General features: G+C 30.2%; 1 protein-coding gene across 10 annotated transcripts in view; it reads right to left on the minus strand.

The window, feature by feature from the left end:
- LOC136988659 (calcium/calmodulin-dependent protein kinase type II alpha chain-like) overlaps positions 1 to 25,185 on the minus strand; it is a 205,537-nt gene that overhangs the window by 160,861 nt on the left and 19,491 nt on the right. For all 10 annotated transcript variants that reach the window (XR_010882794.1, XR_010882793.1, XM_067286576.1 and 7 more), the window contains exon 2: positions 14,330 to 14,424. Coding sequence is in view for 8 of the 10 variants with exons in the window: in XM_067286576.1 (XP_067142677.1) it covers positions 14,330 to 14,424 (95 nt within the window). In the remaining 2 variants the exon portion in view is untranslated. The remainder of the gene's footprint in view (positions 1 to 14,329; positions 14,425 to 25,185) is intronic.

Genomic DNA, 25,185 nt, shown 5'->3' on the forward strand with positions numbered 1-25,185 from the left:
ATTCCATATTGATATATGCAATTCCATACTTTTTTACAGATTACACTTTAAATTAAAATATGTTTTAATTTAGGGATATAAGTAAACTTTTTTGACAGGGAAATTTGACTAAGAAACAAAAAAACATCAATTCTAATACTGAGCTAAATAAGTTTAATTCAGAAATATTTTTAATTTGAAATAAAAATATAGAGATTTCATACTTATTCCATATTGATATATGCAATTCCATACTTTTTTACAGATTACACTTTAAATTAAAATATGTTTTAATTTAGGGATATAAGTAAACTTTTTTGACAGGGAAATTTGACTAAGAAACAAAAAAACATCAATTCTAATACTGAGCTAAATAAATAATAATTAAAAACCATTTACTAAATAATATGTAAAGTTATCTGTTTATCTTTTCATATCAGTGTAAAAATACCCTTTTAAAAGTGTTATTCTCTATTTAAAATAATTTTTCCAATGTCACACACAAACAAATATTCAAATTCTTATACATGGAAAAAATTAACTAAAACAAAATTATTTTAAAACTTTCAAAATATCTTAAAGTGTTATCATTTTTTTAATCACTTATAAGGCAGATGTTTGTAAATTCTTTCAATGCAGAAAGTTTTATTTTAAAAAAATCTCCTGTTGTTTTGGAAGTTTTAAATTTTAATAACTTATCATCAAATTCTGAGAAATTCTACAATACAAATATAAAAGGTTCACAATTGCTAACATTATCAGCTTTTTCGTTTTTATGTGATCTCCGAAACTCTCTACCATTGAAAAGTTCAAACCTGTTTTATAATACACACACAAAAAGAAAATTTTAAAACTGAAACATTATTGATGCAGCTTCAGCACCATCTTCAATAATAAAATTACATCAGAAAAGTTTCATCAAACATTACTGTAATAGAAAATGCAACAAACTACTCAAACTTTGTGAGAAGCAATTTTCTAATAAAGGAAACAAAGTACTCTCAAAAATTTTTTCAATTAAGAAAATTACTTTTCATAAAATTTGAACAGTTTGTTACACTTTCTATTATGGAATATTTGAAACTGTTTTAGTATAACATTATCACTGAAGATAAAACAGAGACTGCTCTGAAAACGTTTTAAAGTCAACAGAAATTAACTTCTTGAATAAAATGTGTCTATTTAAGGAATAAAATTATTTTAATTTGCATTTTAAATTAATTCTGCTTGAAGAAATACATTTGTTTAGATATGCCTTGTGATAAATTACTTCATAATCAAAATTACTGTTGTTTTATGAAAAAGATATTTGATTAGTTTCTTCAATAGTAAAAATGTTTTAATACACTTACTACATTTATTAGAATATTGTAAAGCCATCTCAAATTTATATTCTTTAGACAGTTTACAATATATAAAAGTGTAATTTACCTAACAGAATCAAACCATCAAACCCTGATAGAATTGGATAGATTCAATTTACTCAATAGAATAGTAATAGATACTATGACAACAAGCTTAATTTTAAATTTTCAATATGATTAATTTATGATCAAAAAGCAACAAAACTTAATAGCACAAAATTTTAAAATGAAAATTTCTTTAGATAATTTTTAAATAATCTTTTGTGTAATAAATTTTGATTAAATGACTCAACAAGTAATGCTGCTTATTGAACAAAATATTCTAGTTTCACCTAATAAAACTGATAAAATTAATAAAATCTGTATTTGTTAATTCTTAAATATCAGTTCTATGTTCAATGACTTTACTTAAGATAAATTCAATTTAATTAATTCAGCACAAAATGCTGAATTAGTTAAATTTTAACATTAACAAATTTAGGTTGAAAATTTTGCTAAAGGAATAACATATTAAGTTTAAAGTTTCATCTAAGGTATTCTTTATATATAAAATACTTAGCTTAAAATTGTCATAAACATTTTTGTGTCAGGAAAGAAAAATATAAATGGGACTGATGAATTGATTTTTGAACAAGTGGGCAAAGCCCATTGAGCAAGTGAGTTAACACTTTATACATGAAATTGGCCAATATTGGCCTTATCCATAAAAAACGAAGTAGGCCAATTGAAAAGTTGTTAGACTAGTTTTGCTATACAAGTTCCCCTTGTAGCCAGAGGAATAAAAACAATTTAGCTATTAGCAACAGAGATGGGGTGAGTTTTCAGAGCTTAAAGAGTTAATTCTGTAATGCTTCAAACTATACTAGCTTCACCTACCATATTTCTCTATTTTTATTTTCATATTTTTTAATTTTATTCTAAATATTTTTAAAAATGTTTTATATTCAAAATTTTAAATGGTTGCAATAATACATGTGTATTATTGTAGATATGTATGTGTGCAATAGTCACAACAGACATGAGAAACATTTCCAAACCTTTTATTTAATGATGTCAACAATACATTTGGACATCAGTGATGAACAATTTGAAAACTTGAAATAAATTATATACATATATCTATGATATACTTTATATTACATATATTACATGTCTAACTTTCAATACACATAATAAAACATATAATATTGTACGTACGTAACTAAAAATATATATATATATATATATATTTGGGAAAATGGGAATCAAATATATTTGTGTATACTTACATAAAATGACTTAAATAAACCATCATTTTTAATACAAATATTTTTAGTTATGTACGTATAATATTATACATTTTTTAAATAACTATTAGTATGTGACTAATGGTTAAAATACAGCTTTACATCTCACTCAATATTCACCATGAAGCTTTCAATTCAACTCTGTCATCCAAGCACTCAAACAACCCAGCAGCTAATACAAGAACATTTTATAACATTTAAATATTTTATATTTTATATGTCCACTTATGTTTAAAGATAAATCAGTGGCATCACATTTGTGTCACCTGTCAACATAAAATCTGCCACTGCACACAAAGTCCATTACAACAGTTTGACCTCCAAAAATAGTAATTTTACCTTGTGCACACAGACTTCATGAGAACACTTCACTTATCAGAAGGATTTGTGTATTAATGGAATGCTTCCATCATACACTTAAATAAATCCTTTGATGCTATGATCACAATTGCTAGACAGATCCTACATATAGTCCCCTAGTACTCTATTCTAAGTATATTTAAACCTGACATCAGATATTTATTCAGAAATGATGTATGAAACAACACTATGTTTGCCAGCTGACTTTGTACAACCCATGATTAACCCATCCATCTTTCTATAATGCCTCTGCAATGTTATAAATAGTTTTTTTTTTCTTTCACTTCAAACTTCTGCACATGACAAACCTACCATTTTTCTACATCCATCATTGATGGTATGTTCGTATGTATTTGTCAAAAATGACTAAGAAATCCTTTAAAATCTCCATTCAAATGGTCCATTTCAAGTCCTTGCACACTCAAGTAAACATTTCACTTTATCAATAAACAGCAAAGAATCTGTCTTCAATGTGAAAATGACTGAAGCCAGCATTCATGTCACAATGAGAAATAATGCCCCAAACAATACATCCAAGACATCAATCAACAACCCTCTAACCCCAGAATCAACCATCACAATGCAGCCTGGCAATGTGTTAACTTCAATAACCCACCTTCAACTGCTGTAAACCATTGAGCTAAAATTTGGCAGTTGAAGGTGGGTTATTGCTATGTATTGAGTTTGTAAAGTTGTTTATATTTGAAATGTTATCCCCTTCAAAGTAGTTCCCTTGGGCAGCTATACACTGGTGGAGGCGTTGTTGCCAGTCTTCGTAGCAGTGCTGGAAGGCTTCAACTGAAATCACCTGCAGCTCCGCAATTATGCTCCTTTGGATGTTATCGACAGTACCAAAATGACGTTCTTTCAAATAGGTTTTGATCTGGGAAACAAAAAAAAAAAAAAAAAAAAATCACATGGACTGAGGCAAATATGGAGCCTAGAGAACCACAGGAATCCCTTTTTCTGTCAAAAACTGGTTGATGGAGATGGTTGTGTGACAGAGGGTATTGTCATGATGGAGCATCCAAGTGTCTGCAATGTCCCATCTGACATGAAGCATCCTTTTCCTGAGCCTTTTAAGGACTTTTTTTTTTATAAAAAACTTGGTTTACAGTTTGTCCTGAAAGCACAAATTCTTTGTGAATGATCCCCATACGGTCATAAAAACAAATGAACAAGGTCTTGATTTTTTATTTGCTCATGAGAGCTTTTTTTGGTCGAGGGGATTTGTCAGTGTCCCACTCTTTACTTTGACATTTTGTTTTGGGATCATACTCCAAAATCCATGATTCATCACCAGTGATCACATAAATGAAGAAACCTGGGTCTTTTTCTATTCTGTCAAGAAGGTCAAGGCACACATGCATCTGATTGTCTTTCTGTTCAATAGTGAGGTTTTTTGGCACCATCTTGAAACACACCTTTCCCATGCCCAAATTTTGAGTCAAAATCTGATGAAGGGTAAAATTATTAAAATTTAACTCACTACTCATCAGCCTCGATGTTATTCGACGATCTGACCTCACAAGAGCCCCCACTTGTTCTAGATTTTCCGCAGTTCTTGATGTTGAAGGCCTTCCTGAGTGAGGTTCGTCTTCTACTGCTTCTCAGCCCTCCAAAAATGCTTTGTGCCACAAAAAACTTGTGCTCTTGATAAGGAATGCTTCCTATATGATCATTGCAACTTTTCATATGTCAAACTTGCAGATTCATCAAGCTTAACATAAAACTTGATGGCACACTGTTGTTCCAGATTTTTCTGTTCCATTTTCCATAATGCAATCAAAAACATGACTTTACTTATCATGCCCTGTAGAATTGCATAGTTACTGCACAAGGTTGAAACTGTTACTGAACACTGAGCATCTAGGAGGGACTGCCTACAAGCCATGTGAAACGGAAACCTGTAGTATTTCCAGATCGCTCTTGGTGATGCCAATCTCATTACTTTTCTGCCACACCTCGTGTGTGTATATATATATATATATATATATATATACAGTATAAACCCGTTTTTAGTGAAAACGCATTTTAACTAGTTGAAACTAGTTTTTACTGGATGTCATTGTTAAAACTAGAATTTACTGCTAGTCAAAAATGAATTTGAGTTAAAACTAGTTTTAACTAGACAAAATGGGCTTTAATAAAATGGCTTAGTAAAAACTGTTTCGACCAAGGTCATTCAGCTAACACCTTCCTATAGTGTATGATGAATTTCGTATCGCTTTAACCCTTTTCCCCCCGACATCTTGTTTACGTTTATTTTGCGATCCCTCCTAAGACAATATAGGTCAGTCAGGCGATATTATTTTAAAAGTTCACCAAAAATCAAATTATCATTATATCTATATGAAAAAAATCACTTACATTTATTAATATCTTTAGTTTTAAATACAATATTTTTCAATGCATTTTATTAGAAAAATTTATAAGAAAAAAATAATATATATCAGAACTGACACATAAACTTGATAATTTGTAACATTTTGTGAAAATTAACATTGTCTAGTTACATAGTTGTTTGTTGGCACTGAGCCAGAAAGACGTAGAATATTGTTTTGTACAATTCAATATAACACTTATGCATGTATGTTTATTCGTTGTGAAATTATCGCACATTATATCAAACATTTGTTTGAAATCAAAATTTTATACTGCTATCAACTAATATAATGAATTATTATACTTTATTCACTTCATATCGAACGAGATTATATCTGTTGTTAATAAATTTTACAAAAATCGATATTTACCAAAGTAACGATGAATCGGTACCCTCGAAGTTTAGCTTAAAAAGCCAGGGTACCGATCGATTGGTGCCTTCAGGGACGAAGGTTATTATGTTAATAACACAGATGTGTGACCAATATTTTCAATAAATATCGTATTAAATAATACAAATGTTTTAATCCCAATCATCACTTTATTTATTTCCCCCAAACATATTTATGTAGCTAAAATTAGTTTTAACTAATGTTAAGAGTTAAAAAGTTAATGTTTGATTTTAGTTTTATCTAAAATCAAAACATGTACGGCAGTAAATTCTAGTTTTAACTAGACAAAACGGGTTAAAACAATGACATCCAGTAAAAACTAGTTTCAACTAGTTAAAATGCGTTTTCACTAAAAATGGGTTTTTACTGTAACATATACACACACGAGGTGTGGCAGAAAAGTAATGAGATTGGCATCACCAAGAGCAATCTGGAAATACTGCGAGTTTCCATACAAAAAATCAAAGTGAAGAGTGGGAAACTTTGTATTTAAAACGAAAATTGGATTGATAGTGTGTATACCATACATATATACACTATCAATCCAGTTATCATTTTAAATACAAAGTTTCAGCATAGTTTAGAAGTATTCACTTATACTCTGCAGATGTTAGAGATTTAAAAAGAGAGACTGACAATATCAAGAGAACACCTTTTTGGTTTCTCATCCAGGCTAATTTGAAGCTTATATACCAGTTACAGATAATATTCTTAACTTTCAAAGCAACAAATCATGAACACAATATGAAAAAGGTAATGAGCAAAAAATCTACAATCTTGGAAAGCATTTCTTCTTTCCCTTGATGATGAGACTTCCAGATGGCTGAAGCAGTTAAGATATCAGCCTAATACTCTGGAGATTCAGAAATTAATTTGGTGGATTGAAAAACCCCAGGAATTTTTTACAGATGGCTTGCTCTTTATACGGGAACCATGTCCCTCACCAACCTGCCACCACTTTTGTGAGCCTGGCAGCAATAAACATGATTAAAAAGCTCTCTTAGTGTTCACAGGGCAGAAAGAGATGAAAGTTAAAAAAAAAAATGCAAACTAATGGGAATGAAAATAATTCTAATTACAGTTAGTAGTACCAACTTCTCATGCAGAAAAAGAGATTATTAAAAAGCTTTGTATTCATTTTTCAAAACATTTCCAAACAGCTTTTGTTTTCTGAACAATTTAAAAAAAACAAAAATTGAAATTCCATACAGTATGAAAATTCTGAACTTAGTCACATAGAAAATGAAAAGACACAATTAATAACACACTACATACCAAGATGGAACAAAAAAGAACAAAGAAGGGAAGTGTACAAAATCAGCTTGAAAGACAAACAGAACATCAGATAGTTTGTTGATATCATCTACCAGACAAACTTTAGAAACAAGACTAAATGAACATAAAGAGGACTTCAAAAGAGATAAGATCACTACAACGCTGACAATAGAACTTCTCATGAGCAAAAAGAAAAAACTATACCTGATAGGGATCAAACTACCATACTAACATCTAATGCAAGACACCTTCCGGTTGGAATGGCAGAAGTGTTACTAATTTCCATGACAATAGACTATCATAAACAAGAGAAATGAGAACAATTTCCTTAATTAAGCCATGGATATGGTTCATGAGTTTAATGAACAACAAGAGGATTATCCCAAAACAGACTAATTGGTTCTTCATTAAAAAAAATTTTGTTTATATTTTGGACCTAGATGCTATGATAACAACTGACCCAATTTCAGATGCAGCCAAGAACAATACTAAAAAAGTCAATAAGTTCACCCTTATTGACTTTTTTAGTATTGTTCTTGGCTGCGAGTATTATTCTCAACAACTACAAATGAAAACACCTGTGTGTGAACATAGTGTTTTCATTTGTAGTTGTTATTCTGTATACTTATTCTTCTTTTGTTTTGTTTTTTATTTTATTTTTTTCTTGATTTTTATTATATTTTATTTTTATTTTCTAATATTAAAAGATTTATCACTTTTTTAAATTAGACTAACCACTTTGATGATAAAACATGTATTTAAATTTTAAAAACAAAAAACTGTTTGAGAAAAAGCACTGTTCTATTCTGTACAACAGTGGAATCTGATGATGAAAGCTAATATCCCAAAAACATTTCATTTGTAAATAAAAGCAATTTGTGGACTCCTTAAAAATTTATTTTTTAGCTTCAGTATTATTCAGTTTACATTATAGAGTACTATAATGCATGTACTAAAGTCAAATATTGTAAAAAAAACAATTTATGAAAATCCTCGAACATGGTATTTTTAAGCTTTTCAGGGAAAATTTCTTGCTATTATTTTGCCAACTTATCCAACTTTAATCAGACTTTATCATTAATATAATTCAGGTTTGGTTTTCTATATAATTTAAAATGCATTTTATCTCAGAAAACTGTGACAATGAATTTTGAAAAAAAAAAAAAAAATTAGAATCTATTGAAGGGATAGAGGCTCGGAAAAGTTTTTCAATTGTAAACTAAATCATAACTTTTTATTTAAAGAAATAAAGCTGTCAGTATTAAATGTTAGAACCATTATTACATCTTGTTATGCAAATAGCAATTAATTGATTAATATTTTGCATCTATCAAGTATGCTTCAAAAACTGAAATACCTGAATCTTCTTAAACCTATCCTTTTCTATCTTTAATAGTAAGTTAGTATAAAAGATTAGTTTTTAAGGTTTCGGGTTTGATCATATTGTCACATAAAAATGAATAACGAACCTACTGGAACTGGTATAATAAAGAGAAAACAACACCTTTCTTAAATTCCAGCAAAAGTTTAACTATATAAAAACGTTTTCAACTGATTTCATCAGTCTTCTTCAGTTACTCGAACAAAAAACAAAAAAAGAACGAACCAAATTCAAATTTACAAAATCACGAGAATGGAAAGAATTCTCGTGATTGCGCAGACTATGCAAAAACGATGTACTGATAAACGGTAAAAAATGCAAATTCTTGACAAAAAAATGCAGATTCTTGACAAACTATATATAATATCACAATCTTATCACTTTACGTTATCCAATGAATGATTTCCAAGCAGACGATAGCCCATCTGCGTCCCTGTGGTTGATGCAATGGGATGTTAATTGTGCCCTATATATTTCTAATTTCTCCAAATGTCTAACAGCCTGTTTAGATCTAGTGGCTTTTATGAAGGAAGCACTATCCCAGTGTACCGTGATCTCCTGTTGCTTAGCAAATGCTGCTAGGACTGTGCTGTCAACTGTCCTCTTAACTGATTGCTTATGCTCTTTTATTCTTTGCTGTAAACCACGCAAGGTGGCCCCAATGTTTTTTATATAGTTAAACTTTTGCTGGAATTTAAGAAAGGTGTTGTTTTCTCTTTATCATATTGTCACAATTGGGATATACATGTGCTTTGGATGTACCAAACTATTGTTTGTGCTGTAATCGTGTACAATATAGTATTGTACTGTGACATTGGAATCCCTAACCAGAATCTGTATTAAAACATGGTATATTTTTGTAAGTAATTTATTTCATCTTATTGTTATCATATCTTGTCTACCTTTGTGGTTAACTCAAATTTCGCATGAACATCACAATACTCTATTTTTTAAAATATGTTTTATTTAATAATTTAAACATATATTAACACTTTCTGGAACCTTTTACCGGTGTTAGACGCAAAACGAAAAAATTTCCGTTAACGTTTTCGAACTTTGTAGTTCTTCAGACGGTAAAAAACGAGGAACGCAGATCGAATAAAAGAACGAGTTATTTTTAAACCGAAATCGAATGCTTCACGATGCAGCTGGTCAGACATGCGCATACGGTGCAAGCAGGCTTCCGGGCGTTTATTCCATTCCTCTTAAGGATCACAGGTTTGACAGAAACCTTGTTTACATCGGCCCAACCAAGAGATCTTTGGGGATCAGATTACGTGAGCACAATGCTGATATTCTGCATGAGAGAAATTCTACGGCACTCTCAACTTACGCCACCGATCCGGACATCGAAGCGGCCCTCAACCAAGCCAGGCTTATCATCGCATCGCCTCACCCTGAACATCTGAGGTGGTTGGAGGCTATCTCCATTTACAAACACAGCTGCACCGCCACCTGCATTAATTATAAAGAGGAACTCAATTTGTCCACCGCCTGGCAGACCCTCATCGACACGGACCTTTAATCGCTATCTGCTTGCACCGTATGCGCATGTCTGACCAGCTGCATCGTGAAGCATTCGATTTCGGTTTAAAAATAACTCGTTCTTTTATTCGATCTGCATTCCTCGTTTTGTGTCTAACACCGGTAAAAGGTTCCAGAAAGTGTTGTTACATCCCCGGTGTTCCTTGATGTATGTAGATTTTTAAACATATATTATTTATATTGTGACTTACCTTATATTAACAAAACTGCAATTATGATTATATTATTATGTGGAGTTGTTGAAATCTATCCTACACAGGCATATATACCAATGTTTACTGCTATGTCAGACCAAGGTCAAGACATAATTAGCTGCTGTGTTAAGTATGGCACTCTTTTCTAGAGTGATGTATGTGCTACTGTAAAGCAGTAAAGTTTTGAGACTTTTATGTAATATTTGAGGTATGATGCCTGTGCAGGAAAAAACTACTGGCACAATACATATCTCATCCATTCTCCACAGATGCATTATTTCATGGGCAAGTTCTGAGTATTTACTAATTTTTTCAGTGCATGTAATTTGTATGTTGTGGATTTTTGGAACAACTATGTCCACAATGTATATGATTTTGTTTGTCAATGAATGTAATATTGGGTCTGTTGTGATAGATTGTTTTGTCTGTGATTATGGCTCAGTTAATAAACACCAAAATACACCCAAGTCCAGCAAAGAACACAGATCTGCTGATACTTTCCAAAAATAGAACATATTTAAAATGAAGCAAAATTCAGGAGGAATCCAAAACGTTTGGAATAGTTTATTTCTGTGTTCTTCACTGTCTTATCTTAGGTATTTTGCTGTTTTATTTTGCTGTTTTATTAAGTAATGTAACATCCAGTTTGAGATAAGTAGTGTTGTGGCTCAGTTGTGTCTATTGTTTTCTAAGACCGAGGTGTATATTTTTAATATGGTTCCTGGGTATTTAGTATTTTGTGTTTGTGTGAAAGCTTTTGATGTATTATATTTGCCATTTGGTTACAATATAAGAAATCTGTTTCTGTTAAAAGCTTGCAATCCAATGTGATGTGTTATATAGTCTTGTGCATAATGTGACATTTCCTACAGCTGTCATCTGTAATATTGGGCCTGTTGTGACAGATTGCTTATTTATGTCCTGCAGATTAATGCAGGTTATAAATAAAAGAATTTGCAATCTGGTCTTGTAAGACTTTAGAGAGATGGAACTCTTGCCTTGTATGACCTATATTTATGCCTGGTCCTGGATGTTTCTTTGAGAGATGGAACCCTTGCATCTCTCCAAAGAGGCAGCCAGCAATTTGATGCAATTCTGTCAACAGAATTCTGGCTGAGATCATTGGGAATCTTTTGATCCCAAAACTGCCTGATAGCAGTGCATTTAGTGTGCTGTGTTAGATCCAGGTCAGTGTTGAGTAAGTTTAATGCTGTACTGTTTTTGTCTGGAAGATTAATTAAGCTGCAATTTGAAAAAATTGTAGACCTATAAATTCTCTGTCATCCATCTGTCTGTCTTTCCTTAATCTCAAGAACGGAGTTAGAGATGAAAGTCAAAACCATATATGGAAAGTTTAGGGGAGGGAAGTCCCAATTAACTAATTACAAACTTCCAATGCAAACTGTAAGTTACATTATTTCAATTCAAAAACTTTCCCTGAAAGAAATTAGATGACTGGCATGACTTTATTGCTAACAGGAAAAGTATGATATACAGGAGCAAGACACTACTAATTTGAAGTAGAGAGTATAGTATATATTTTAAATTAAATATATAATTCAAAATTGCAGCCTGGCATTGTGACAACGTCACAATAAATATTTGCTCATTATTATTAATATGTTATATTTTATCAATTTCATTTATTATATCAGAAGTATGAAGGAAAGAAATGAATATTTTTCATTAAATAAAGTGCAGTAAAGAATACAATTATTGAACATTTGATTGCTAACTTCATAAAAATATTTGCAATTATATACATATTGAATTAAATACTATAATATATTTTAAAACATAATTGTACATAATTCGATATATATATTTATATTTCAATACTTCATATTTTCACATACTTCATTTTCATATATTTTCATACTGCAATTTATATATACTTAACATGTTCAGTCAGTGTGTTATTTATTATACTTAGAAATAAAAATTTTACTATATATACAATAGAGTCATATTTTGTACTGTAACACAAGAATGATATATGTGACTAGAGCCATCTCATGTGTAGCCACATGGGATGGCAAGGGGAAGCATTTCAATTATAACACTCACTCTTCACTCTCTTTTGCCCCCCACTGCTACTTTAGACAAGTTTAAAAGTGCATAAAGAAAGTCACAAGCAGTCGACCACCAGATGAAACACAGGCACATCAGACTTAAATACTAGGCTTCATGAACAGCCATAAGATAAGAAAGAATAAAATTTAATACCTGTTCTTGTTCAGCCTTATCATTTTATTATTGAGCATTGTCTGTGTATAACTGATTTTCATATGGAATGCAAGGCACTGCCATACCTATATGGCAGCTTCTTGCACAATAATGTCTTGCTGGTGATATTGGGCTATTGCATTTTTATGGTAGTATGGTAGTATACTACTTATGCTAAGTCTATGCAAGCCATCAGCAATGAAGGTGATGTTTACTCCCGTGGTGGTAAACATTAGTTAATGCAACTAGAAATTTCTGAATGTAGATCACCTTCATTTGTACTCCTAATCCCACTAAATTTGACTCTTAAATCAGCAAATTGTGCTTCTCCAGCTTCTGACACCCTGAACACAAAGAATTACTGAATGCTACTTATTTTGATGAATACCCTGGTTTGAATTTTCCTCAAGTAATATACTCAATAAAATATAATAAAGTTTAATGTATGCATTCAGAAAAATTGGACTAAAATAATATTAATTATAGTAAAAACATAAGAAAAACCATTATAACACATTTAATGTTTTTCTGTTAATTGTAAATAGTTGCATCAGCAATCATTTTGGATTATTTAATGCACAGTAGAAATTTACACAGAATTTCATTTTACTCAGAGCCTACTGGCATGCGTAGAAAAAAAAACTGTACTTGAAATATATTCTAATTATTAATGTTTCAAGTTTTCATGACTCCATGGCATCAGTAAACTTCAAACCTGTATAAATAAGTATAGGAATCAATGAACGTTAATTCCTATACTTTATATAGCATTTCTGTGATTTCTTTTATTAAAGAAATAATAATAAAATTATTTTAATGATATTTTAAAATAAACTAGAGAATAGTTTTGAAAAAAAATTAAAAACTTAACTTTCATCAGGTATAAAAATATTTTACACTAAATACTTATATCATAAAGTAGAAATATTCTAAGTTTACAAAATATCTATTCTAATGGAACCGTAATAATTTAAAAAAAAAAAAATGTTAAAATATTTTCTTATTAGAACAATTAGCAGTGATAATTAAAAAATTACCTTTAAAAAATAATTTTATATTTCTTAAAATAAATACACTTTTATTATATGTTTAATCTGTTAATTTATTTTTTATATAATAAAATTTTCATTTCAATACAGTAGATCCCCCTATAACACGGGTTCATATAACACAGATTCGTATAACATGGCGAAAAAATTGCAATTGTGTTCGTATAACACGCTAAAAGAGACTCGTGACACAAGTCGGCGATGACGTTTTACCATGTTATACGACAGGATTGGTCGAATCTGGACCAATAGTGGATATTGTACAAACCGTTGAGTTTAAACGAGCAGCAGACCTAGTAAAAAACCATTTATTATTTAACGGTCATAAAAATTATATTTATATTAATGATGTTTCCAAAGTTCAGCGAATTTTTCGCAGAGAAATAACTTATCAGGAAACACGCGCCCGCCGTTCGACAAGCCACTCCGCGATGAAAACAAGCTTAAGCAATGGCATCGTCGAACAGTGCACACTCGGTAAGTAATCTTACAATTTTTTGTTTATAGAATAGTTTATATGGATTATTCCCAAAAAATTATACGTGATTTGGAAATGTTGAGTCAAATTAGTCTATAATCGATTAATTTTACGGAAGAAAACCTTCCAAGCAGCCGTAGTCCCTAAACTGTACACATGCCGAGCTGTGATTGGCTCGTGTATTTAAGTGACTCATACAACACGGATTCATATAACACGGAATGTATCTACCGTGTTATAGGGGAGTCTACTGTAGTTATTTGTCATCATTAAATTTTATTATTGTGATATAATTTACTATAATCTTTAATTTTATAATCCAAAACAATTAACATTTTAAAATATAAAAATACAAATATTTAGTGTAATTTTTATTTAGTTAATTAAATTAAATAATTATTTCTATGTTATTTACCTCTTGCTGAAAGTTTCTTAGTATTAATTATTTTTGCTGCAAATTCTAATCCACTATTTTTCTGGACACATCTTCTGACAATAGAAAATGCTCCTCTGAAAAATAAAATATTTATATTATTTTAAATCATTGCATAGACTGGTCTTATAATTCACTTGTTAATTCTTAAATGTTTAAAACTGTCATATAGTTTAACCATTTAAATTAACCATTTAAGAATGATAATCTTGCTAATTCAAATTAATTATTGTACAGAGTAGTTTGGATTAGCACAGTTATATATGTATAAAGAAAAAGACAAAAAATACTAAAATAGGTACCAAAATTTTATATAGATAACCCAACAGTTTTTTGCATTTAAAGGCAATTTGAAATAAGTATAGATTATGTGATATGAGATAAAGCAGGCTACATCTCATATCACATAATTTCACTGTAACCAAGATCACAGTTTCCTAAATTATAAAATTTGGGAAACCGTGATCTTGGTTACGGTAAGAACAATAGAAAAAAACCCTTTGGAACAACCAGTATGATGAAGTGAAAGTAGTGCACCGTTAAAATAAAAGGGACATAAGAAGATTGTTTTAATTTACAGTAGAGTTTTACACAATGGAATGGTCCACCAAATTTCCCAACCGGTTTCCCAAATTTTATAATCTTAACTCAGCACTGTGTCATATATACTAGGGTGTTTTTCCACCACTATGTACCATGCCGTCATGTTTGCACTTATACCTGTTAATCAATAATCGTGACATTGTAATACTTCTCAAAATAATTATTAATTGTTTATATACAGGATGTTACAAATAAAGTGAACCAGTTCCATAACTTTATAATGACTAAAGGTAGGAGAATTGGACTAATTATAGCCAAACAACATGCAAAGGAACTATACATGTCTAAAAACTGGTGAATTTATATGTCAGAGACCTCCATATTATGGGGTCCTATAAAAAATTTCTCACCAGAGTTCAATGGTATATGGGGTAAAAAATAGTGTCTTTATAAAGTGTCTGAAAACCTAACATTTACCCTGAGATAATTTTTTTATAACTTGTATTGCTGTCAAATAAAGTTACATAAACATGTAATTTGAAAAAGGCAGGCAAGCATATAACAGATACAACTGCCATTAGCATGTGTTTATAAGCTGTGCGCTGTTAAAGCTGACCATACTGACCACAACACATGCACATGGCTACAACTGGCTACAGTTTACCCTACTGTAGACAACTTGTAATTCAGCTTCATAAGTCTACTTGCATACATCAAATTCTTCAAGAGTGATTTGGGAACATATTTGCCACAGGTTCATAAATAATACGTTTAATTAAACAATAGCATTTTTATTCAAGGGTTTGGCCAGGGAGAGATTATCTGTAAAACTGTTTTGAACTACAAAAAGCTGTTTGAGAAATTCATTAGCCTATAGATCACAACTTCACATATAAGACGAGGGGTGAGTTTTTGAGCCTTTGTTTAATAATAGTTGCATCTTATATGCTGTAAAATATGGTAATAGTAAAATTAATAAAATGGGATAGCTCAATAATGGCTCTATAGAAGACTGTTGATAACTGTTATTATGTAAAAACTTAGTAAATTCTGGAGTTAATACTCTCTGAAGTAGATTTTGGGTAATTGATTTTTACAGATAACTGATTTTCAGATAATCAACACTCTGCTGTAATTAATTATAAAAGCACAAAAAACAGAATATAATAAAGCCTTAAAACTATATTTAAATATAATAAAACACTATAATATAATATTATTTGCAGAATATAATAAAACATTAAACTATATTTTGATGCAAAACAATTTCTGCTAAGAATACCAATAATGGTGAACTCATGGAAACAAATCTTTTACTTGTAAGTGGCATATTATTTTGTGAAACAATATCTTTATATTACTAAAAGCTAGGCCAACTTAGAGATAACAGTGGATTTAATCAAGTGATATGAGTTATACCAGTGGTTCACAACCTTTTTTTACCCATAGACACCTTGATGTTTTTTTGTGGACCCCATGGATGTTGCACAGAAAAAAAAACCTTATATTTTTCACTAATAAAAAAAGAAAGGAATTGTATCAAAAATAAAAGAAATAGTAAATGATTATGCTTTATTTTGAAGGAAAGCCAATTTATTGCAAAATAAACATATTAAACAATTAAGTTCTATAGATCATCTATATACGATAGTACAAAATTAAAAAGAAACCATTTTAAGATAGGCCTAAGTGAGTAATGGAGAAAGAAAATGCAGATTTATTCAATGTGCCTCCCTCCCTAATCTTCAAGATCAGGAACAAACTGACACAAAACGTTCAGAAATGTCACTGTCAAGTGACATGACGCTGATGGTGTAAGATTCCTCTGACAAACCTGGGCTTTATAATCTCTCTTTGACCTTTGTCAATGAGATATACATATTCAATATTTTAAATAATTTATATTTTAACCCTTATGCAAGAAATGAGTAATAAAGAAATTGACAATACAGGGTGACAATAATTAACCCATACAAAGTTTGTAGCAATGCTGCACCTGAACTTTTTTACTGTCACCAATTTACATAATATTGTTTAATTCTCCATGATTTCCTGCTCGTGTAGATATACTTTCAATGTAATAAGGGTTAGTTCTTTATTTTTTTAATGGTGTCGAACAAATGTTGTGCAATTTTGGAGCTATTCCGGCAAGGAAAGCATCAATGTGAAATTGTTCGTCTGCTCAGTGTTCCAAAAATGACAGTCTCAGATGCAGTTCGGCGATTCAAGGAGCTTGGCCACAATGGTGACCGTCCCGGACGTGGAAGAAAGCGCACTGTCAACACGTCTAGGAACCGCAAGATCATCACAAAGCGAGTTGACTGACATGCGAAGGTCTCCATGAGAAAAATTGCTCGTGAGATCAGAATCAATCGCGAATCGGTGCGGTTAATGGCGAAAAAGGAACTCGTACTCAAGCCCTACAAGTTCCAAAAGATTCAGCTCCTCACCGATGAAAACAAGTGCGTGAGACTCCAAAGATCCCATTAACTCAAGCGTCGGGCCGCAGGTCGACAATGGCAGTGCATTCTCTTCACAGACGAGAAGCTTTTCTCCGTACAACCATCAAAACGACAGGAACTGGTCCGCGGGGCTCCTGGACGCTCAGCCGTCATCGAACATCACAAAATCCAATGTCAGTCATGGTTTGGGGCAGAATTTGTGCGAGCGGCAAGACACCCCTTGTTTTCGTTGATCAAGGGGCCAAAATCAATCAAGATGTGTACCACCGTGACATTCTCGAGGCTGTGGTACTTCTGTGGGCTCAGCAGCATTTTGGTAGTGTGAAATGGACGTTTCAGCAGGACTCGGCGCCAACACACAGGGCGAAGAAGACTCAGGAGTGTGCAAGGCTCATTTTCCCGATTTCATCTCGTCTGCGGAATGGCCACCGTACTCGCCGAATCTGAACCCAATGGACTACAGTGTGTGGTCCATTTTGGAGGCCAGGGTCTGTTCTAAGCGCCATGAAAGTTTGGAGTCGCTGAAGCAATCCTTGCGCTGGGAGTGAGACAAACTGTCTCCAGAAGAGCGCGGCCCATCGCTGAGAATTTCAAAACGCGTTTGGGAGTCTGCATCAAAGCAAAAGTAGGCCACTTTAAAACTGGCTGAATATCCGATTAACACCGTGAACCCCAATTCAGTATTTTTTTTCCATGGACCCCTAGTAATGTTACATGGACCCCAGTTGAGTACCACTGAGTTATACAAAAGTTCTAACAATGATAATCCATTTAAATCAGTCAATCTATTAACAAGTGTTAAGTTCGTGGTTTTCATCACTTTAATTATAAAAAAAAATTCACATTAACTTTGTTTCAGTCTAGAAAGATATATTTATATAAAATATATAAACATGTATATATATATATACACATGAGAATCTGAATATGGATGTTGATATTTTATAAGATTTTAAAGATTAATATAATATTTGTATATTAAATTCAAAGCTTTTTCCTTTTTTGTAAAGGTTAAAAATTGAAGAGAACAAGGAACAGACGTTTCCTTTTTGATTATTAGTTCTTGAGAGCGATCGTTATCTCTTCCTCATCTTGACAACCCATCAGATGGTCAAATTACTTAATTCTCATTGGAAGAGAATGTTTGTATAAAAGGAGTTTACGCGCCAAACTCAGTGCAGATTAAACATACAATCATCAGACATATTTTGTGTCTGGTCTTCTCTAACTTCTGCCTTTGCAAGTTTGGGAAATGAAATATTTAAAGAGGTATTATTAAATATTATTGTAAACTTTCTCTCAATATATAATAATAGCATTATAGTTAGATAAGTTAATGTCCTCTAGGTTACTTTGTATATATCCGTTTGTATTTTAAATTTTATTTGGTTTATTAAATATACTTTTATAAGTTAAAATGAAAGTGATTTCTTATTATTTTAAACAACAGATTCCTATTGACTTACTCACAACCTCCCCACTCAATAATTAACCTTCCTATAGCCATCCGTTGACCAAGTGAGCGGTTTTCAGTGACCGTTACCGAATAAGTGGTATATGATTAATATCATATATCCCCAGTTTCTCACATATACTGTATTAATTCATTTTGCACCAGGAGCAGATTCAAGGGACCTACAAGATCTTATGTTCTTCCCACTGACACAAAAAAAATTCAAATTTATTTGTTTGAAGTTCAAAAAATTGTTTTTAAAAACATTTAGGCCTATGCTATTCTGGTATGGTTTATCAGACCATCCACAGTACAATCATTGTGCCTTTGTTATTAAGAAGTATTTATTAATTTAAATAGTTATAATTTTGAATTAGCCTCCCTTTGAGTTCTGGATCCACTAATGTTTTTCACCTATACCCAGTGGTGATATTCAAAATATTTAACAAGGGGTTCGCTAGCAGAAAATTTTTCCCTGACAATCACCGACAAACGAAATGGAAGTTTTGGCTAGAAATAAATACAATACCTTTTCTTGCAACCATATATCTAACAATCAGTGGCATATTTAGAACGCAACGAGCCATGGGAGAAGGCCAGGTAACAATAGTATTTTAGAGCTGTCGACCCTTTTTTATTTTTTTTTCAAGGCAGAGAAATTCTTTACCGCAATATGGCGCTTCTAGGAATAAGCACATGTCATCATCTCTCGAGATATATTATACTTTTTCTTTCGCTGTCCATAGCCCAACACTTGTTTCACAGCCATCTTGTATTGTCTCGCGCGCGTGGCATTCTGGGATCTCTCTTATGACTGGATCTACTTTCAAGAACACTCTTGAATCAATCGCGATTAAACCTCGATTGAAACGGTCGAGAGAGATCGCATCAAGACATACTCCCTGACCTTGCTCACAATCTAGATTGAAATGCTCGGTGCAAACGGGGTATAAGGCCCTAGTTTAGTAGTATTACAGAGTATAATACGTATATTTTAATATATTTTTTTAAAAAAAACAAAACCCACTGAGAAATGTTCCGTGTGTTTAACAAGGTTCGGAAAACTGAAAATTTTAACAACGGGTTCGGCCAAACCTGTGCGAACCCGCCGAATATCACCACTGCCTATACCTATATATTTATCTAATCTACAACAATTCTGGACAGACATACAACTTGGTGCACAATGAATCTTTTAGATTGAAGTGCATTTAGCCCACTGGTCTACTTGACATATAGCTTGCTCAAAATCTTTAATAATTATTATTTACAGTTGTACTACTCATTATTTAGCTTTGATTTTGTCTATTTTTTCTATACAATGATAAATAATGTAATTTATATTTGATCTATCTTACGGTGTATCACATATTCTTCTAATAATACAATACTGTGTAAAATCATTCATTTTACATTCAAACTTATCTTACATATTTAATTTCAAATTTATTATTAACATCTGTAGTCATAACATAAATAGTAATCAAAAGTTTAAAAGTAATAAATATATTATAATTTTAATATATTAATTTCTTAATTCTAACAATTTCCCTAAAGTGATATTTATTGTTATAAAATTAATTCCCATATTCCATTCTCATAAAAGCATCATTCATTGAAGAAGTGACAAACTACAATAAATATTAAAACTTTTATGAAACTTACTGATGCACAATGTTGAATGCAACAATGAAATTTCATTGTTGATTAAACATTTTGCATTAAATATTTTTCTTCTCTTCCTTAGATGATATTATATGTCATCTAAGTGTGAAAAAGGTGTAAATTTTCTGACATTATATGCCATAGTAAATTCACACCTTTTTCACACTTTCCAGCAGTAACTGTTTAATAAACAAATGTTTTTGACCACATTTGAGGGTCTGCATCAGGTTAAGATTATTCCTAATGGGAAAATAATTTTTTCTCATATGCTCTTCTACAAGAGCTATATTAGCTTAAGAACATCACTAATCATAAACTTATTCATTGAGAAAATTTATTAGAGAATATGAAACTAGAAACAAAATTAAATGAAATTACTTGTATTACTAAAACGAATTTCTATTTTATAGTTTTCTACCCAGAATTTCTAAGGATCTACATGATGCAAGACTTTATACCTAAATTAACAAGCTAAAATCACCTTTTTTACATGAAAATAATTACAAAAAAATTAACAGTTTAATAATTCAAGCATTTTCATTATAGGAAAACATCAACTAAAATTAATTACAAAATTTCCAATTTTAGTATACTAAATGAAATAATTTAAAAATTATGAATGTTATGGAATGTTGAAACATTTTGGAATAAATATAATGAAACAAAAATGAAATAATTAAAATTAAAAAAAATGAATAGGCCTATATAAAATAGAATATAAGATTATATTTTTATTTTATAGTTTTTAAACACAATTACAAAACCATTCAAATAAATATGTATGAAAAATAGACTTAACATTACTTTTTTTTTTTACAATTTAAAACATTTTTCTAAGTATTTTATTACAGCATGCTATAATTCAGTTCAAAAGAATTATATCAAAATTTATCAGGCAACAAAACCTTTAAACAATTTATGTTATACCCCTTATGTAACTTCTGTAGCAAATTGACTAAGATTAAATTTTTAAAATAGATATTAGTTCATCTTTACATGCACATTTTCATAACTCAGTTTAATCAATAGTTATAGAAAATATTATTATGATAATGCAAACAAGCACTTGCAATAAAATATTATGATAGATTATTTTAAAAAAATAGCACTATCTGTGCAGTGAATCTTTTCTGCACATGTATAATTCATGTGAGAAATATCACTCCTCCATCAATTATAGATGTGAGTGTGAAATTCAAATGTTTTATATTTGAATTGTCTATTATAAAAACTTTATAAGCTCACTTATGACAAAATATATTATAAGGAAGAATTTCTTCCTTATTGAATTGTCTAATTCCCTCTTTTTTTTTTTTTTTAAAGTCCCATAAATGGACATTTTCAAATTCCCATAAAATCCCATAAAGCATCTTCAAATTCTAAAAATTCTTTGAATTAATTGGATTAAAATTATTGTAAAATGTTGTATTTATTAATTTAATAATGTAAAATTAAAACTTTTTTTAAAAAATTGTGTAAATATAATGTTTAATTAAATATAAAGGAGATAGTTTCTTGTGAGTAGTCAACTTTCTGCATATGGAACATACACAAAGATTTTGTTATATCAAGTTTGGTTCAACCATAGATAAAACAGTAAAAACTAATGCTAAACTTTTAAGAAAGTATGTACAGAAGATTGATCCTAGATATTTAAAACATGGAAAAATTCATTATTGTAATGTTTGCCACAAATTGTGCCATGGTAAAAAATGAATTCAAAGTGTTGAAATATCCTTAAATAAGCAGAACATGAGGCATCAAGACAAGGTAAAACAGCAAATGATCACAGTAAAGTTTAGTTGCACTGAAACTAACTTTAGTACATTCTTGATATCAATTGGGAATGAAACAATACTATCAACTTATTAACTAAGTATAGATTTAGTATCAAAGAGCATTTAATCATTTCTCAGCATTTGTACAGGGCTAAATACTAAAATTTGCACCTTCCTCTCACTCTCTAGCATTCACTGATTAAAAATGAATATTTTCAACTACCTTCAGTGGCCTACCTCAGGTTAAGCAGATTCTATATGAAATTTTATATCGAACCTGCTTTAGATATCTGCTTAACCTGATGCAAGCCAATGAAGGTAGTCAAAAATGTTCATTTTTAATCAGTGAATGCTGGAAAGTGAGAGGAAGGTGTGAATTTTAGTACAGTGAAACCTCGCTTAACAAGTATCTCTCACAATGAGTAATTTGCATAACAAGCAAAACAAATTGCAAAAAAATGACTCGCTTAACGAGCGACGTTTCGCATAATGAGTGACGAGAAAAGGGAAAGTCCTGAATTGTGCGCATGCTAATCAGTCTCTGTTTAGCACTCATTCCGCTAACATCTTAGTGTCACTTGTGATCACACAATTTTCCAAACTTGTGTTTAGACATATTACATATAAACATCAACAACTATAGCCCGTTATATAATAAACACGCCAAACAATATGCCAAATTCTTGGGCTATGTAAAGGCTATAATTAAATATTAGAAATTAAATAATTTGACTAGAAGAAGAAGTTATGCTGCCATCTTGTATTAAATTTAATGACCAATTCCAAATTAAATTTTGATATTTTTTTGTTTTTCTGCAAATTGCATTTGCATTCCAGGTTGATTCATTCCGTGCTAGATGAAAATATGATGATGATTCACGTTTCTTAATGTATATTGTATAATTTTCTTTGAATAAACATTATATATAAAATATTTGAGAATTTTTTTCGGCATGGAACGCATTATCGTATTTTACATTAATTTATATGGGAAAAATTGTTTCACTTAATGAGTGTTTCGCATTATGACTATATTTTCAAGGAAATATGTGATAAAATGTTCTTTGGTTACTCTAGTTATATACCTATATTGAACATTCAATCTTCCAGTCATTTCTAGGAAAAAAACAAAATGTCTAAATTTCATTTTTACAACCTGATATACAGAAATAAATTCAATAATGATTGATTAGATAGCATAGAATGATATAAAAATTTTATTAAATATATAATTTTATTCATAATTGACTTGATTGCACACCTCCTACATGAAACATTATTCCAATGCATGTTTGTGACATCACAATTTTCAAATCCCTTGTATCACCTATTGTCACATTGTATTCTAATATCAAAGAAGTACATATGCATTTCAATCTAATAGTTTTATTGTATATTATTGATGTTTTAACATGCCTAATGCATATTTCAGGCATTTTAACATACTGTGCATATAGCAGTACATTTATTGTAACTTTAAATGAATATAAAGCAGGCCCTTACATATAATAATAAAATATTTTATTTATAATTATTTGTAATCAGTTTATATAAATTTAGTAGTTTACAATTTTATTGTGTTAATAATAACTATAATTTAAATATATTCTTATTAAATTAATTATATTTCCTTTAAAATAAACATAATTTCAAATATACAGTATTATTATTATATTGATTTACAATAAAATTATGATAAAATAAACTTGTTAAAAAATAATCATAATCAAAATTTTAATGATTTTCTAATGACATATACCTGTGTTTCAATTTAAAATCCTGAATAATAAAATGCCTTTTAAAATTAGTTGTAATTACAAATCAAATGAATAATGTTAGTTATAATTGATTTTAAAAATTTATAACATATACAAATGTAAATTAAATTCTTTTTCAAAAATTATGCTATATTTGATAAATCTAATTGCAGAAATTAAAAATAAAATTATATTTCTAGATTAAATTAAATTTTGTTAAAAATTTATCAATTAATATTTGTGTTTTTATAATTAAAAATTATTTAATATTTCTATAATTATTCCTCACAAAAGTCATAAAATAAATTTTGTCTTAATAGCATGCATTAAATAACTTACAAACCTAAATAATCAAGTTTCATTATACAATGAGCTTTTTGTCCTTACTAATTTATGCAGTTACTGAAATTTATAAAAGTAAATTTTTTATAGAAAATATATTTTATTTTTGTAATAAAGTTGTTTTTCAGTTCTTTAGACTCGAGTACTTTTTAATGAAAATCATCAGATACAAAAAAAAATAAATACAAGTCTTTAATTAAATTTCTATCTAATAATTCTGTTAATTTTATCTCATAAAATACATGTGCAATGAATTTTTATAAATTAAAATATTTTAATTATGCTATGAATGAAAGTTATTTCACAATCATCAAATATATTTTAAATTCACAAGAAAATATAACATGATTAACATAATTAACACAATCAACATAAGAGAAATATCCATTGAAAGTATTACGGACCACATATCAATGCTAGAATAATTCTGATGTTTATTTATTGTATGCAATACTTATAGCAGGGGTGTCCAACCCGTGCCCGCAGGCTGCATGTGGCCCAATAAACGTGCAAACAAAACGAAATTTTTAATATTTTATTTACTTATTTATTTATTTCAATGGCATAAACTCAAAAAGGAAGTTTCACAAACCTGTAAACATTTATACATACAGATAGGTCTCCTGCAACATGGTAGATATGTTCCTTGAAAATACCGCATTGTGGGAAATCATGTTATAGGAGACACCAACTTAATACAGAAACTGAGATTCAGTTATAAAAAGAGAAAAACTGCCTTTTATGGTGTAACATTTTCATCATTTTTTAAATTTATGTACATAAAAAGCTTAAATAAAATTCATCATCATATAAAAACTAAAAAGATTATGATTTCAAG

The sequence above is a fragment of the Centruroides vittatus genome, unplaced genomic scaffold (genome assembly GCF_030686945.1).
Source record: "Centruroides vittatus isolate TY-2023 unplaced genomic scaffold, ASM3068694v2 scaffold_373, whole genome shotgun sequence".
NCBI classification, from domain to species: Eukaryota; Metazoa; Arthropoda; class Arachnida; order Scorpiones; family Buthidae; genus Centruroides; species Centruroides vittatus.